The 18,504-nt window shown below is 36.4% G+C and overlaps 1 protein-coding gene across 1 annotated transcript in view; it reads left to right on the top strand.

Annotated features, from left to right (window-relative positions):
• Nucleotides 1-18,504, top strand: part of CDH18 (cadherin 18, type 2) — a 157,077-nt gene that overhangs the window by 21,930 nt on the left and 116,643 nt on the right. The window contains exons 2-3 of the mRNA XM_010571464.1: nucleotides 10,724-11,018; nucleotides 18,328-18,447. Of these exons, the coding sequence (XP_010569766.1) occupies nucleotides 10,724-11,018; nucleotides 18,328-18,447 (415 nt within the window). The remainder of the gene's footprint in view (nucleotides 1-10,723; nucleotides 11,019-18,327; nucleotides 18,448-18,504) is intronic.

Raw genomic sequence — 18,504 nt, 5'->3', positions numbered from 1 at the left:
GTTGTGACCACATTGTAACTTTTTTGTTGCAGTCATTACATGACATTTCTCTGGAGGGGGCTATTGATAAGCTTCTGCTGTGAACATGGATTTTCTGACTTAACCAACAGACATGTCGAAAGTAGCATAGTTGGCATTCTCCATTATCAATGGATTTTGAGGCACTAGTGACCTTTTAAGGAAATTTGTGGAAACATTTCCTCATCATGATGATGCAGGGCTCTTTTCCTGTGTCATGTAGTACTTTTTGCTTCTAGCAAACAGCTAGGGTACTACACTATAGGAAGAAGAAAAGTATCTTTGATAGGAAAAAAAATCATATTCTCTTCTCAGGGAGATGCAGAAGAAGAGTGATCACTTGTGAGACTTGTAATGGAAACTCTATATAGAAGCATTTTTTTTACAAATCTAAATTTCACCCAACAGGAAGACAAGCTGTAGGCCATATAAAAGAGATGAAATGGCATTCCAGATGCAAAACCAAAACATGCTTTTAAACGTTACATACTGTAGAAGCAGTGAACCAATACCCTAATAAATCGACATTCTGATATTCAATATTGTCATACCACTTTCTAATATTTAAAAAGTATGTAAGAACTGTTAAGAAATAAAATGACACCCACCCCCACCCCCCCACCCCCCCATAATGAAAACATGCATTTGTTTTACCTGGAAATGTGCATTAACATGGGTTGATAAGGAGCTCACAAAAATACGGAGATCAAATCCTTTTGAAACAATGATCTCTGCAGTTCCTGATAAAGCGTGGTAGTGCATTCTTTTCAGTTTCTTCAGAATGAAACAACTTCTTCACCTGAAATGGAAGCCATTGGACAGTAGCTAACCTGTTCTCTTTCTACAGTCTTATAAATGTCTCAACAAATTAGCTTCAAAGACATCAAAAACAAAAATGTGTGAAAGATTTTTGGAAGGATGGGATAAAAAGAAGCTCGTAAATTAATTATCTCTCCTTGAACTTTTCCACATAATATTTTTTTCCTAATCAAACTCTGTAATTGAGTAAGTAATCAAGTCCCTGGCATAAAATTTTCTCTTGTTCACTTTACATGGCTCACAAATACTACATCAGAAAATCACACATTTATTTTTATCTTCATAATATTATTTAGGAGGAGCAAAGGAGAAAGAAGTAATTTAGAGTATCACATGGGTACACTGCAGATTTGTTTTTCCAGAGCTTAAAAATGAATATGCTGTTTTAAGATCTTTCATAGAGTAAACAGTATTTGCTGTAGCACTGTCAGACAAATAAGCGACCAAACAAATAAATCATACTTTCCATAAGAGTTTGAGTACTATTGCGCTTACAGCTCTGTGCTCCAGTGAGCTATTTTTATCACTCCTGTTAATACCAGGAGAAGCTATATACATGGAGATCACACATAATGTGGAATTTGTTGATCGGGGTTTTAGAGAACTAAGAGTTCTTTCTTGTTTGGAAAACTCTGAAATAATCCTTAGGTTGGCATTCTTGTTAGTAAGGGCAGGTATGTATTTTCTTTCTGGAAGACCCTGCTACAATGGATGTATTCCTTTTTTTCCCTCTATACTGCAAATGGAAAAGAAAAGCAGAGTTTGAGTCTCTGTGCACATAAAAACACCACCCTGCAATGAGAGTAGCTTGACTGAGCAAGCACCAGAAATGAAGGTCAAGAGCATCTGTAGAAAGTCTACAGAAACAGCATTTACAAACAAAGCAGTGCTTCAGTGATGTAAGCAAATTAGAAGTTTGCAAGGCCTGTGCCAGAGAGTAGTACCATGAACTGAAGCACTTTTATTGTATGCTTGTGCCCATTTATAGGAAAGGCATGATTTTTAGAAGTGTTTTATACTGGCATAGCACCTCCTGACTGTAATTTAGAAACAACACAGACTGAAACCATATGTTCTTCTTCTGATGGTGATGTAGTGTGGCCAGGACTTCTTTCAGTAAGAGTGTGTCATCAGGGCATGTGGATTCAAACTTAAGTCAAATTTATGGTCCTTTTACATGGATCTAGGAATCTAAGTCATTAGCACAATTACAGATATATTGATTATAAAGTGAGTTTTTGGTGACAGTGATTGTGAGGAGATGCTGAAAACTGAAGACCACTCAATTTTATAAATTTGTCTAGAGAGCATGAAGTAGTTTTCTGCACATTAGCTTAGTAATATATGACCTCAGAGGGGAGAAAGGAGTCATGTATTGCCAGAGCAGAATGCTGTGAAGTAATATAACATTGACCCATGCATTAATTACTTGTTCATACACATTGAAGCCAGATTTCTGACTACCATACAAACAAACGTAGTAGAAATCTGGCCTAGATCTTGAGAATTACTTGGCTGAATGTAACAATGAAGCATTCATTTAAAGTCTAACTTTCATCTCTCATAGTTTAATTTACCGTTTTTTGTTTGTTGTTTTTTTTTTTTTTCCCTATTGATGGTGTTTTCTGATGGCATGGAAAAGATGAGTTTCTAAACGTTCTGAAATTCTGTAGCCCTCCAGGACTATTTTTTTTTATAGCTTCAGGAGTCCATTCCCTCCCACTTTCTCTGGGAATTGCAGACTTCAGCATTGTCTAACGATATCACAACTGGATGGACCAGAGTCTGGTTCGGGGCTTTTAAAATCTGAATTGTTTTCTTATTTCTGGGTAAATTTGGTAATTCAAGTCTGTGAAACTCAGATTACTCCTTTTTGAAAGAGAGATAATGATACTTGCCCTTTAAGGAGTCTGCAAGAGCTAAAAAAATAGAAGCTCTGTAACTAAGACCTTTTTATGATTTTTCTTACTTAGTTGGAATTAAAGGTGATATGATACGACAGAGTCAAGCACTTATCTTACACTACTATCTTGTGGCCGTTCTGCATAAGTTATCACTGCACATGAGCATTTCATGGGTTAAAGGCAGTGTGCTTCCATTCTGAAACAACTCTCCTGGTTATAGAGCAGCTCTGGGAAATGAGGAGTCTTGTTTTGTTTTCTGTTTAAAAGTAACCTTTTTTTTTTCAAATAAGACCCAAACAAAAAGACCAACTTAATTTCAGGCATGTTTTAGAGTAATGGTTCAATGAGCTGTAGTCACAGCTGTAGCCCTGAGACCTGCAAACAAGTATATTCACATAATTATACTTTTAGAAGACTTTGGTTAGCATGTTCTGCAACAGGATGCCTGTCCAGCTTTTTAAAACCTGTAAGACAAATATGCTGTGTAAATCCTACTTTCTTTAAAAAGGAAAAAAAAAATAGTTTCTATGTCCATCATAGCATTTGCCCAAGTAAAAGATGTCTGGAATGAAAGCTTACTGCTGTGAAGTGAGTTCATATGAAAACTTCAGCAGAGTGGAAGTATTTTTCTTCTATATTGATTTAGACACATAGTACACTGAAGGTATAATTTTGGATTCTATTTTTCTTTAAAATATATAGTGTTCTTTGAAAACAAAACAACAGTTTTATACATAAACAATTATTGTGGTGTTTTAGGATTCCATTTTCTATTTTCTTGTCATTCACTGGAGTCCTCCTTTTGTATAGAGAGAAAATAGAAGCTAATGTTGACCACTTGTGTCAGCTTTAGTACACCTGATGGTATTTCAGATGTGATTGCTTATGCACCTGCATGCTTCTGCCATTACCCAGTCTCCCCAAAAGCAGCAGCAAAGAAGCGGACTCCAGATAAGCACATCTTGCAAGAGCAGATGTTTGTATGCTGTAGTGTTATACTGTGAAGTTAATATTGTTTCAGTTGTGTTTTTCCTGGATGATTGCAATCCAATTATTTTTTTTCTATCTCGGAAAACCTATTCAGCAGATGGGGGCAATTGCAATTCTGTATTTTCTTCCTCTGTTTGACAAGGGTGGGGAACAGCTTCTTCTCGATTTGTGGACACTGCTATGGATAATACAGTTATCTCCTGGGCTAATGATTCCCTCTGAGAATTCCATCAAAAGGTGTGACATTGCCCTGAGCAGTATATTTCATTAAAACGTATTTTATAGCTCAGACCAAAGGAATCAAGTCTGCGACAAATCTGAGGATGTTTTTACTGCATAGGCACAATGAACATTTCAGTAGTATCAGCTAGGCTCTGATTTTGCAGTGTGTACCATTCAGAATAATTTTATATGTGGTTTTTACTACTACTAAATTATTGTATCCTTTCTTTTAAATTACATGTTGTGTCTACATAAACATCAAAGGAAGTCAACATGATTGCAGTTCTTATTAGAGAGAAGATTAAAATATTTTTTACTCAGTGTTTTAGTGTGGTACCATTAATTCTTTATACGTATCTACATTTTGATGTTTTTAGTGAAGCATTAAACAGTTCTCCGTAACAAAAGTAAAGTAACATGCATACATTCTTTTTTAATATGTTCTCCTATGCTTTACTAAAGCTCATAGCTCATGTTGTTGGGAATAGTTTTGTCATTCCTCTAGGTTGGGCACTCATTGGTAGACTTCCCTGTGGTAGTGTTGTGCTGGGGCCCTCTTGTCTGGTTAAACTGGTTGGCAATGACAACAGAATTGAGAAGAGGAGGTGCTGCTGCTCTCCTTGAAAGAACGTGCTGCTCCCCAAACAGAAGACAATACTTTATTCCAAAGATATAATGGTAGTATCACTACCAGAACTTAAGTTTTGCTTTTGGAATTCTGTGCATATTATTTTTATTGTTTATTATTTGTCAGCAACAAGTTTTAAGTTAATTCTCTGCAGTTATTTCAAAATAATTTAGGTCTATATGTACATAGCTACTTCTACTCTGATTAAATTCATTAGGTTAGTGCAACAGCTCTTGATTTTTTTCAAATCAGCCTCGGATTTGAATTTAGCACATATATGGGAATCTTTTACTGAAATTATTTTTTTTTCAGCAGAACAGCACGTACCTTATATCCAGATCCAAGAATTTATTGGTAGTCCAATTAAAATATTGTAAAAGTCATTAGTAGTCCACTTAAAATGCCACCCACACAAAGCACCAAGAATCCAAAGTGTTCAATTAAAGCAAACAGGGGGAAGCAGTCACACAATTAAATCACTAATAGTCAACTCTTCTACTTTAGAGCTGCCCCTCTTATCCAGGCTTCTTTCTCATTCTTCGGTCACGCATGGTTTCCTAGTAGCGGCTCATCTTCCTTAGGCAAGCTCAGGGGAGCGGGGTGATTGCTGTGAGTTGTTAGCATCCCACATTCCCAGCAGGAGCAGGATGTTGGCTTCCTCCTCAATTTTTTGATTGGTTTTCTAGTACTTATTAGCGTGCTTCTTTCCCGTTGGTCCCCGCTTCTATACTGTCCAGTAATTTCTGCCTATTTGTGCTCATTTGCTTGATGAGTATGTATGCTTAAATGTTTGGATGTATCATGCAGCTAAGCGTTAGCTAAAACAATTAAGTACAAGATGTACAAAGATGAAGGCTAGTGAATAACGCCAGTAGCTAAGCAGTAGCCATGTGACCATTTGGTTTTGCGATAAGGCTTTAGCTACCCGATAGCTTTGCAGTTACTAGCACTAACAATACTGTATTAGCTGGGCAATAAGCCTACAATCTGTGCGTTCATTTTACAGCAGTTAATATGCTGATACATCAAATTATGAGTATTTAAGGACTCATAGTATCAAAATTAATATAAGAATATAAAGAAAACTCATTAACTTAAATGTTTGGTATACCTCTTCAAATCATGCCTTTAGAAAATGTAGCCCTTCTACAGTGTCTGCAGGAATACTAAAAGAAATGTAAGCATTTAACTGGACTGATGGAAGAAAAATGTTTAAGTCTTAGCAAAACAAGGACACCTTGGTTGCTATTCTGCAAAATCAGTCATACACTGCTGATATGGGCTACTTAAAGATTGAGGAACCATTATAAATCATCCTGAATCCAACTTGTTATTAAATATGTCAAGAAGTGGTGCCCACTGGGTTGATAAAGGTGACATTCCAGATATGCTCTTCAGCTATTATTTTCTGTTTCTTCTTTTCCTAAAAATTCAGAGAAATAAAGACAGGAATAATGCGCAACAAGGGATGAAAATTAAATCCTTTCTGGCGGCTTCTGGTTGTGGACAGATTCAGAATATTTAACAGATATGTCCTTGTTAGGAGCATAACCAAATCAGCAGTGATAAGTAATGTTTTCAGAAGCCAGCCCATCGCATTTGTACAAGGAATTCAGAAGACTGCACTGGCTGGAAGTTGGGAAATCTGAGACGTTGCTGTCGGGGAGCAGTAGAGTGAGGCAGCTCCCTGGGGCTTGGGCCACTGGGGGCTCCCCCAGGTGGGTGATGGCAGGGCCAGCCAGGGGCCACTGGGGCAGCCCCGGGCATCGGACACCTCCCTGAGGATGGGGCCAGGCCGAGGGGGGACCCGGCTTGGTGGGGCCCATGGCCAGGCAGGGCTGCGGCATCGCTGGGGCAGGGGCTCGTGGCCCTGGGGGGCTGCAGTGCACTGAGCCGTGGGCAGGGTGGGGGGAGTCCTGGGGGGCTGGGGAGGGCTAAGTGGTGAGTGCAAGTGGTATTAGTCTCTAGTGGTTAACAAGGCAAACTCTTGGTCTGCAAAGTCGTTTTTAAAATAGGGGTTTGGGTCTAAGGTGAGATTGCTTAGGGAAGCATGTTGAAACAATTTAAGAAAGAAGAAAAAAGCTTCTTTAAGTAGCAGTTAAAAAGTTAATATCACAAATCAATATATAATCATCAGATGAGGTGGACTATCATAGAAACTAAGACCTGCTGAGAGACATTTTCAGTAGTGTTTTCATAGTCATAGTGAAAACCTCTGATAGAGAAATCAGAGCGCTATGTTATAATGTTTGGCATGTTTCCCTTGTATTTCTTTTCAGTGCTCGTTACTCATCTTAACATTATGAATAATCATGTTTCAGTTTGCAATGCGTTTGTATTTCTTTTTAAATTAAGAGACTCCTGCAATGTTCCAACTTTCAGTCTCTGACTGGCACAGCAGGGGAAAAAATAACACCATATTTTGTGTTTATCTAAGCTATTTATTCACATTACTACAGCATGTGAATGTCTCATCCTCTAGTGTATACATGTTCTCACAGTAGTCATTGGCAGAGGTGGTGGCATCTCATTGAAATGAAATGTCTACACCCTTTTGTGGGATCTGGGTTGAGAAGACTTCTCCAGGTCACACAAGTTAGGTCTGAACTGGTGAACAGAACATGGGTTGGCTTGAGTCTGCATTGCTTAGCGGCATCCCCCTCTCTGTCAAATTAATCTGAAAGAGAAATAGTTACAGCAATCCCAAGTAGAGAGAGTCCACTATTGTCCAGCTAGATTTTGCTTCCTCGCTGTCTTTTGTAAGTCATTATGGACATAGCTGCAGAAATAGTCTCCCAAACCATGAGTTTGTAACCTAAACGGTGAATCGCATTTATTCTAATTAGAAATGCTGTTGTGGAATAAACCACCTGTTGTGGAGATGATTTCTTAGTACACAGGGAAAAAGAAAGAAGCGCGCCATGCTCAGGGACATGAATCTCTCATTAATCTGGTAGGCATTGTCTTAAGTAGGGATTCCCAGGGGCTCTCTTCAGCACAACACATACTGCAAATAAGTGTTTGAGAGAAGCCTTGATATTTTTCTACTTGGGCCAATTTGTACTGAGATGGAAGTATTAAAGAAGACAAACAGTCATTTAATCTTTACTTTACAGAAAAACTGAAATATAAACCAGCTGACAAAGGAAAGGCCCTTTTATTATGCAGTAGAAATGCTGTGAAAAATCCTATGTGAATTTAAAATTCAGCATTAGAAATTAAAAGGCGTAAATCAAAGTGTTATATTTCAAACAATATAAGAAATACTAGGAAGTAGAGAAGCAGGAACTTCTCATAGCTTTCTCTTGTTTTCAGTTGTTGCCTTACAACTGCAGTGTAAAAGACCCAGTTGCAAATTGAAGGCTTCCATTATTTATTAACACTCAGATAATTTTCTTCTAGTGACACTCCTGCCTGCATTTTTCAGTTGAAGTTTGTTGGGTAACATGATGTTTAAGAGGAATAACAGATGGCTGTGCAATCAGCTAGGCATCTTTTGTGTTTCTCAACTTTTATCACTTGTTAGATGTAAAAGCCCTCTGACTCAAAATGTACCTGGATTTTCTTCACTGATGACAAGTACAAATAGTTGTTTCTTCACAACAAAAATATCTAATGTTATTAACTTTTCAAAATGTTCCATGCATTTTCTGCTATCACAGTGAATTTCTGAATCTGCCTTTCTGCAGTATGGTATTGGAACGCCATGTCTGTGATGATATTTGGGGTTTCTGAGGAAAGCTTACTTCTTAAATTCTACAGCAGTTCCTTACTCTGTTGATTTCTTACCCATCTATGTAAGCAATTTCTTAATTGCTTCATAATTTCATAATTCCAGTTATGAATGCAGTGATTTTTGCTGGGATGTCTATATGGTATACCCGAATATGCTTTTACATACACACATGCAGAGTTAAAAGGAGAGAATGAGGATGGAGATTCTTGTGATCTTCTTCAGTTTGCGATAGTGTTACCTTGAGTTCCTTATAGCATCATAAAGTCAGCAAATGTATCATTTTCCTGGGCATACAAATTTTCTCCTGGGTTTCATGGGTTTTTTTCCCCATAAATTAGAGACTATCCTTCCGAAGCAAATGTTAACATTTGCAAACACTAACACTTAGGAATCATTTCATCAAAAAAGGAACCTGCAGCAAGAGAATAACAATTCTGATTGTTTCTGAAAAACTGGAATACCAGCAAACCAGGGTTAGAATACCAGAATACCTACTATTCTTGGTCGTAGGAATAAATCACTTCAGAGAACATTCTGACTTTATAGGAAGTTTGAATGCCTGGCATTTTACATCGAGTGAATTATTCCTTTGTTAATAGAATACAGTACTATTCTGAGGATAACAAGAGATGTAACCAGGATTTTGCCCATCACTACTCTAAAGCAAAGGTATAAGACTGTTCTGCAGGCCTATACAGGCAAAGCCAAGAAAACAGACCCTTTCTCTGCTACTTTCTTCTACTTTCAAAGTAAAAAAAAAAAAATGGGTCCACAGCGATGATCCAGTTTTGTTTGGGTTATTCAGTCAGATCTTCTTGTCGCTCAGATAAGTATATGGTGCATTGAACAAAGTCACGCTGAAATTTATATGAGCTGACAATCTTAATTTTATTAGACTTCCCCCTTCCAAACCCCCCTACAGGACAAGACATAAATTATGTGCAACACCATAATTTCATAGATTTAATACACGAGATGAAAAATGTTACCAAGCCCCATATGGTTGCTCCTCTTACAAATAGCAAGCTAAATCATTTTAAAGGCAAGAAAAAGACTTGGCAAAAAGGGCACAAGGAGAGAGTGAGAAAATAGCAGCACCTCTGTATCTTATGACTTAAGTCAGAAAAAAGATGATTTGTACCTCCAAAAGCCTTACTTTCTCTCTGTCCAACCCAAATGGTTTCTAAACTGAGAATGGAAAGTAGTCTGGAAACTGACACCCTGTGTTCTGTTAATAAAAAATAATATCTGGCATTCTGCTTCTGCTTTGCTCAGATTCTGTATAGAAACTTGGTAATGCCACATTGCAGATGTTGAGGTAGTCAGGGCAGTGGGATAAGAATAAGTGAGTTCTTAAAATTAGAAAGTTTCCCTTCTGATTTAACATCACAATATAACTGTGCAATACCTGAGGCTGTTCATTTCTGCATTATCACTTTGTTCTCATTATGCACCTCAATAAATACATTCTGTTCTCAAAGTTGTTCTAAAGAAAAAAACCGACAAAGCCTCTTAATCTGTCAAGGAATCACCCCTCCTTCTCAGAGAACACATGTTCATTTTTAATCTAAACAGGCAATTCTTTAAAGTCAATTTAGAAGCACTGAGATTTAATGGGTAGCTGTTTCATGTTATCTCTTAATACAACAGGGTACTTAGTGACTTTTCCCCCACCACCACCCCCTGCCTAAATATAAGCTTTATTCTACTCAAGGAGGGGTATAAAATACTTAACATGTATTTTACAGCACAAAGTGTGTTGGGAACAATGAAAATGCTGGCAGTATCAGTCAAAGTTCATTACTTCATTATTACTAATTTAAATACAAGCAAATTAGATGACTTTCTAATTAAAGCAAACAAAACCCAGAGAAAATGGCTTTGTTTTGTTGAGGGATGGAGTAATCCTGGACAGACATCTGTCACTGCCATACTGTGCAGTTTCCTTTTACAGTAAATGATGCTGTCTTTGGGGCCACAGAAGATAACATAGGTGGTGGGACTGAACTACAATCATTGAAGCAGACAATCCTCAGTGTGACTGCTTCAGGCTTAGTGCTTAAGGCAGAATTTCTAGCTATGAGTGCTGTAAGATAACTACTAGAAGGACTAAAACAAAACCCACCCCAGTTACTGAAATATTCTCAATTTAGGGAAGTTTTCTAGAATGGACGTAGAACCCAAGAAGTCCCAGCTTAAAAAATTAACTATGCTGGGTGGAAATGACCCTGAACAGAATGATTGACTTGCTAGAAATAGCACATGAGGAATTATGGCAAGAGGTGGGAAGGTTAAAAACTAAGTAGAATTGTGCTAACAGTAATATTGTAGTTTTTATATCTTATGTGCAATAACCTTTTATGAAATTTGTCATTTTATATGATTTTATGTGTATATATTCTACAGCTGCACTCCAATTCCGACAAAGGTGATGGATCAGTCAAATACATTCTTACTGGAGAAGGGGCGGGGACTATATTTATTATTGATGACACGACTGGAGACATCCATTCAACCAAAAGCCTAGATCGAGAGCAGAAGACACACTATGTGCTTCATGCCCAAGCTATTGATAGACGGACAAACAAGCCACTCGAGCCTGAATCTGAATTTATTATCAAAGTGCAGGATATCAACGACAATGCACCAAAATTTACAGATGGACCATACATTGTTACTGTGCCAGAGATGTCTGAAATGGGTAAGGAAAACAAATTGTTCTATTCAACAGTCTTTTAACAAGTGAAAATGCCACATACTGTTTGACAAAGTTGTGACACATTATTGTATTTCTGATTGTATGTAAAAGATATTAACAATTGAGAAGAGATGATAAGAAGACATCAAATGCAACCTTGTATGTTACTTGCAACATTCATATTAAGAAAACAGAACACACACACACACGAACTGTAGAAGAGAGTCACTCTTATTCTTGAATGCCTTAACAGGCATTCCTAGGCAAATGGTACTTTGCACTCTAGCAACAAGAAGTATTCATATATCCTCATTCAACTACACACTCTATGGCCTTCTCTTATGCCTGCATGAGTAGTCTATGCAATTGACAGAATTAAACAAATACAAAGGAACAGTAGTTTTCTAGACTATTTTAGACCATGGTGTCATATGTTTATTTACCTTTATTAAGTTTCTTATAAAGTGAACCGAAGTTCAAAAAAGTACTGATCTTTGGTTTTCCCTGTTAGACATGTAGTTCAGATATTCTTATTCTTTGGGGTGCTACATTATGCAATCAGTTTTCTTTATTGCTTCTCTGGTGTTGAAATTAGTTTGTAACTCTCCTCTAATAACACAACATCAAAGCTACATAACTAGTCTAGGATAGACAGATGGAAATACTACTTCTGTGCTAGATACTTTTTAAGGAAGCTTGACTGTCATAACTGGTCTTTGTGCAATATGTCTGCTGTCTTTTGTTACTGAATGGACAGTACAGATATTTACCTCATGAACACACACTTTTTACTTCTCTTTTGTTTCATAGGTCATTGTTCACATATTGCCCTTCAACTTCCCTTTTATGAATTTTCTTCTTTCCACAGTCTGTTTCCCTCTAACGGGGAATTGCTACCTCATCTTTGCTTGTAATTTTTATTTCTCCGTCGTCCCATATTTTAATATCATTATTTTTTAACATTATTATTTCTAATAGCCTGTTCTGGGTCTCTACCAGAAGAAAATCCTTATTAGCCATTCTCATTTGGTCAGTATCTAGCTACTAAAGATTTTCAGATTATAGGTCAAATATATTTTCATTCCTTAAAATAATTTGCTAATTGTTCATTGTTCTCTTAAACCATAGCTTCCTCTCAAATACTGACTTCCTTGATCTCATCTTTTACTTCTCAGAGCTATGAACATGTAGATCTCCATTCCATCTACACAGTGATGCTACTGCATATAACAGGACATGTTTTTAATGTAGAATTCCCTCTTTTAACCATCTAAGCATACTATTGCCAATATCATTCCCAAGAGAAATTTATGGAAGTACAGAAGGGCGGTATTTCTGTGAGTAATGTCATAACACCAGGACTATTTAAGAAATACACCTTTGTGGGAAGTACAGTGAGGGGATAGAGCTCCCAGTAGGAATATTGTGGGCCTATACAAAACCTGTTCAGTTGTCTTTGATAATTCACTGTGGCACAAAGCTTTACTGTTAGAGTTGCAGTTCATTTCAGTAGCATCTAAGCTCTTATCTCAATTGTCTCTCGTCACACCACAGACTGTCTTGATGTGAAATTTGTTTCTGTTATCGACTGTCTCCAAAAATGCATAACTGTTCCTCTTTCTTCAGTTTCCTTTGTCTTTAATGGAGACCATTTTAGTTAATTGATTATTTCCTTCCCCTGTGGAAGCCTTTTATTTTCTGCATAAGAAAGACAGTGGAAAGGAAATCAATGTTATCCTCAAAGTCAAAGGCAGCCAATATAATTAATTTTTATTTGCTCATTCCATTTATGAAAGTTCTCTTTTTTTTCATCCTCTCAAAATGTAGTATTCTTACATAGAAATTAGTCATGATTCTGTAGTAGTGTGAATCTTGGTATTACTGTACAACTACATTATACAAGTTACTGTTTTCCAAAGAAAAATTTGAATAGTTAGTCTGGGATGGCATTTTGGGTTATAAAACAGAGTAGATTATGGCAAAACAAGGAAGTTTTAGTGATAAAATAAAGCAGTAATGCATCTGTTTTCTAAATGAAATACTTTACTGGTTGTACCTGAGTCTATTCCACATATCTATACCTATTCCACAAAGCTTTCCTGTTGTGTGAATAAAATTGAATTTTCATATCCCACTGTATAGGCAGTCTGCTGTAGGCATACATTATATTTTCATCGCAAATTTATGGTGATTATTTTCTTTTTCCCTTATTGATTTGTTTGTGTTTATTGCATACTGAAAGCATTTTATTGTCTGCAGTCTCAGGAAGACTAATTCTATTATTGCTTCCACAGGATACATTCCTTCTGTCAACTAATGGAGCTCCCTATCCATTTTTATTAGGTTCTGTAATTAGCACATTTTTTTACATTTAGCTGCGGAGTCTATACGTAACTGAACTTCTTGTTGTTATTTTATGAATTCCTAAGGCTACTTCACTACTTCAGAAATTTCTTTTGCTTTTTTACATGGTCATTTAAAGAACTTTCAATGTTACTCTCTCTCTGTAACAGCCCTCATGCCTAGTGGCAGGTGATATTTTTGATCTCTGCTATGCTGTTCAGTTTCAGCAGCAGGTTCCTGTCTGTCTCCTCAAGAAGTTAGCTGGTATTTTTCCCACAAGTTGAATCTTTCTTGATCTACTTGTAAAAGCTCATAGGACCTTTATGGCTTTTCTTTTTTTAGGTCACTGACAAGAAAGTACAGGTAAGTTTGGTTAAATTATTTGCCAAAAACACTAGATCACAGTGTTCACTGTGGCACAAAGTGAACATATTGTTTATGCTTTATGTACTATGCTGAAAGAGCTGAAAGAAAACACCTATTCCTTGCCTTCATTGAACCTTTTTCCTAAAAGTTGGCTCAGGAACCAAGGTTTATACCTGAAATGATTTCTTCTGCAGTGTAAAAAACTCAGTTTCATTGAGCGCTATAACTATGCTCTGTTTTAAGGTTTACGAAAGAGTCATCATTATCTAAATGTAAAAGGAAATAAAAGCATCTTCAGTTAGTAAAAGTCTTCCATATCTGCTCATTTTCAGATAGCTTCAAAATGAGTGAAATACTGCATATTAAATTTTCTAGTGTGAGGTCATGCATAAGAAGAGTATTCCCGATAAATTCTACTAGGAAATTAGTAGACACACTGGACTTCCCTGAACTTCTTTTCAGGGTATTATAATATGAGGTAGTCATAATTTCAGATAATCTGCAAGACAGTATTCATGGTCTTCATAAATATGATTTGTATGAGAAATGCCTATTTATGTTCCTGTGTTGTTTGATTTTTATCTTCTAATGAAGATAGCTGACAAAAAAAAAAAAAAAGATTTTCTACAATGAGGACTTGGATCAGTATTATAGTCATTGGACTTGAAGTGTTGATTTCCTGGTGAAATCACTGTTTTCTAATGTAGAATGAAACTAAAACACGTTGTGTTGACTTAGTGTTTTAAGACAATTGTAAGAATTAGTTTAGTTAAGCAGGAAATCCCTGTGTTCATTAAACTTCACCTTTTTTCACTTGTTTTACTTTTTGTTCAATATTGATCCATTTGAGATTCTAACAGTGCAGCAAACTATGGAAAGTCATGCATACAGATTTGCATTCTCAACAGACATGTTTTATTGAACTGCCTCATTAAACATTAACAGTTTGTCTTCAGAGAGACAGATTGAAGTATTTCCCTTCAGCTTTTCTTTGATACATAACTTTACAAAATTTTTATTGTAAACATATATTTAAAAAAGAGAAAAACAAAAGAAGAGATTTTGAAATAAAACTACAATTTGGTTTCCCAAATGAAATTATCCTTATTTTTGATAGCAGAAAAAATGCAAAGCTTAGAGGGTGGTGTTCAGAGCATACAGATGTATTTTCCAGCTCTGTATAAAGCATTAGCTAAGAAAACAGAATTCCCAATATGTAATCTCTAAACTGTAGTGGGAAATCATGTGGAATGGTACTTGTACTCTGAATAAGCAGAACCTCCACTTCAGGGAAAAAAGTCTTTTTTATTGCCTAACTGGAGTGTCAAAATGCTTTCGTAGCAAAACTTTGAGGTTTTTCTTGACAGGCACTTTCACAGTAGGTGAGTGAAGAACGTATGGAAGATATGCCTCTGGGTCCAATGTTCATATCTGTTCTGAGGTCTCCAGGGAAATTAGATCCTTATTTTTTTATTAGATTATTTTCTTCAGAATTGTTAACATTAAAAACAGCAAGGCAGCTGTACCGTATACTTTTCCATCTAAATCCTTCATTACACATAGCTCAACAGCAAAAACTGATGCTGCATCTGAATGGTACAAATATATTTGGAATTGTGATTTGTCTGTCATATTGATGAGCTGAATGATGCTAACTTGGAAGGAATAATTGGAAGGTAAGGGTAGCCTCTTTACCTTTTCTCTCAGAAGGCGTTCCAACCCACAGCTTTCACAAGCTGCCTTTCCTCTGCGCTCAGCAAATCGGGCAAGAGTTTGGCAAAAGGCCAGTATGGGTGTAACTTACAAGATGCTGAGCATGCTTGTGTAATACAGTGAAAAATTAAGCATCTGATGAGCTACATTGCACTGAATGAGGTTTTGAGAGGTGGGGTGGGGGGTTGAGTTAAAACTTGTGATTCTAACTGTTCCTTTAGATGAAAAGAGAACACTTTGCCACTATTCAATACCAAATTACTATTATCTGGTGTTTCTTAGGAGAGACACACAGATGTGTTAGAAAATCACTGTGGTGCATTTTAAGGTATAATAGCATTCCATTCATGCTTAAATGACCTGTCCGCTGCTTATGTGAGATACCACCTTTCACTAGCCCCATTTCTTTGTCCCACATCAATGAGCAATACAAGCACTCTATTCTATCCCCTACCTTTTAAAATAAGGAGCAGTGAGAATGAAGTCTCTGAAGAATGGGAGAACCGTGAAATCTCAGTATTTCTGGTATTTTCTTCTGAAATGGCCAAAACCTGTTCATCCATTCCATAACCTACCTTGATTTTCTAGAACCCTGGGAAGAAGTGCAAATGGGAACTCAACCTGTTAGATGAGTAGGCAACTGTTGGTAACTTTTTTCCTGGAAGCAGGAAAATCTATAGATGAAAAGGTACAGAAGTTGCCCAGCACTCTGGGTAGCAAACTCTGGTAGGTGACTATACTGCTTGGATGGATATGTTTTTGTTGTATGCAATTAAAAAAAATAAAATCATTGTGTATGAATAACCTATTAATATTTAATGATTCCACAAGATTCTAGCATAAAATAATGAAGCCATGAATAAAGGAAAAACAACAAATTAGTGTGGGCAGGCCTTCACCCTTGAATACAAGCTTAACTAGAAGACAGAAAGGTCACAGCTTTTCCACTTCAAGTTAGAATTTGTTGCCTGGACTACAGAAATATATCATTACAGTATTTAGAGTGTAGAAGAGGGGAAAAAATGCATTTTCTGTTCTTTGAAGTGACCTGATGTGGTTTGCAGGAACTCTTCTTCTAAGTTTAAATAGCAAATAAATATGACTGAATAGATTCCTAGAACATTTTAAGAAAATTACACTATCTTTAATTCATATTTGTTTACCTTGCCACATAAACCCAAATACAGTAATTTAGTCAGTTTTACCATTAACTCTTGAATAACTATGAATAGATTACTAGCTCCAGCTTGATTTTATTACAATATTCAAATTCATCAAGATGTCCTTATATCTGCTGCGTGAATATATCTATGTATGAGACTGTATGTATTTGGCCTGTTTAGAGACCAGGAAACACTATATTTAAGTATGCAGACACGTTTGCTGTACCTTTTACTAAATCACCAGTAGAGGTACAAAAAGCAACTTTTGGTGTCCAATTTAGTGTGGCACAAATGAATGAATAGTTTCTCAAACAGTGAAGAATCCAAATCTGTGAAGATTTGCATGCTTACTTTACTGTACTTGAAGTGAGACTCCATGATTTTAGGTGTTTTTGTTGCCAGTGTACACTGAGGGTGTGCACAGTAACAAACAGTTCTGTGCAATGGAAACCGATCTATGAAGTTAAATCAGTTGGAACTGAGGATCTGATGTCCACACCATATGTTTTTGGGAAGTCTTATTTCAGATTAGCTGTTGTCTGGTCTCTGAGACTAAATGCCCATTAGCAGTCAGAAAAAAATCACATGTGCTCCTAAAGCACATCTGGTTTAGCTTCATCCACTAGTTAGCATGCTCTGAAACTGTTCCATGAGGCAAATCAAAGTACGACAAGTGGGGGAGATCAAGGGATTCAATTCAAAAGCATACTTCTCCTTACAGCCAAGATGTGAAATTGAACACCCCAGAGTGTAGGTGATGCCTCAGTGGTTAATTTAACTGAGAAGCCACTTTCAGATGCAGAATTACATGAGAGCAGCCTGTTCTGTTATTATTACCGCTGTGTTCTAATAGTAGGCCAAAGGAGTCTGTTGAAAGCAGTGTCTGTAGAAGGATAAACAAGTGGGATGAAGACTGAACCTTTATAAACTTGCCAAACTTTCATTTACTCGTTTCTTATGTGAAGTGTTGGGCAATGATAGCAAAAAAGATTCATCATTAAATGTCTTGAAAAATACAGTAAAATGTAAAATCACTTGTCTCTATTCTATCTGTGAAGTATTTACGCATTTTATTTTCTACAAAGTGTTACTCGTAAGTTATCCCACTTAGTGACATGCTAGAAACTGATGCTATTTTTCTAATGGTATTTATTAACAGCATATGAATATTTGTCGTTTGAACTCCTTTTCCTTCTAATTTGGATCCATCATTGGAATCCCAACAAGGTTCTAGTATTATTTCGTTTTCAGATCTTCGAAGGCTTCCAATAGCTAGATTTTTTGATTCCTTTAGTATCTTTTATTGATATGGGGGTGTTTATGCAAATTATTTTAAATATGCACTTCAACATTAATTTGTATTGTGGATGAAGATAATCCTGAAGTCCATAAATATGAGTTGTTTGGAAGTCTAAGCAGTATCCAAGTTTGGGGTCTGTATGCATGAACATACATAAATATGCATGCTATGTAGTTACTATTTCTGGTTTTATATATATATGTAATTAAGTTACATATACATATAGAGAGGGAAAGAGAAAAAGGTTTTTTTCAAATGACTATAGTTTTCTTTAAAAATATGATAGGATAATAACACATAGAGAAAATGTTATTAATCCCACAATTGCAGAATGGGGGGACTGTAGAGGTTTCAAAAATGCGTCTAAAAATATTTGTCCAAAAATTATATTTATTATCAATTAACCTTTCTTTTCCTGTATGTACAGGTACATCTGTTCTACAGGTGACAGCCACAGATGCAGATGACCCTACATATGGAAACAGCGCCAGGGTAGTGTACAGTATTCTTCAGGGACAGCCATATTTCTCTGTTGATCCTAAAACAGGTGTGTATTTTATATTCCTGTCAATGTGATTTGTCTAATGTGTTGCAGTTAACTAAG

The sequence above is a fragment of the Haliaeetus leucocephalus genome, unplaced genomic scaffold (assembly GCF_000737465.1).
Source record: "Haliaeetus leucocephalus isolate CR32 unplaced genomic scaffold, Haliaeetus_leucocephalus-4.0 Scaffold328, whole genome shotgun sequence".
Lineage (NCBI taxonomy): Eukaryota > Metazoa > Chordata > Aves > Accipitriformes > Accipitridae > Haliaeetus > Haliaeetus leucocephalus.
Note: the sequence above shows the minus strand (reverse complement) of the source record. Positions and strands in the feature narration are given on the sequence as shown.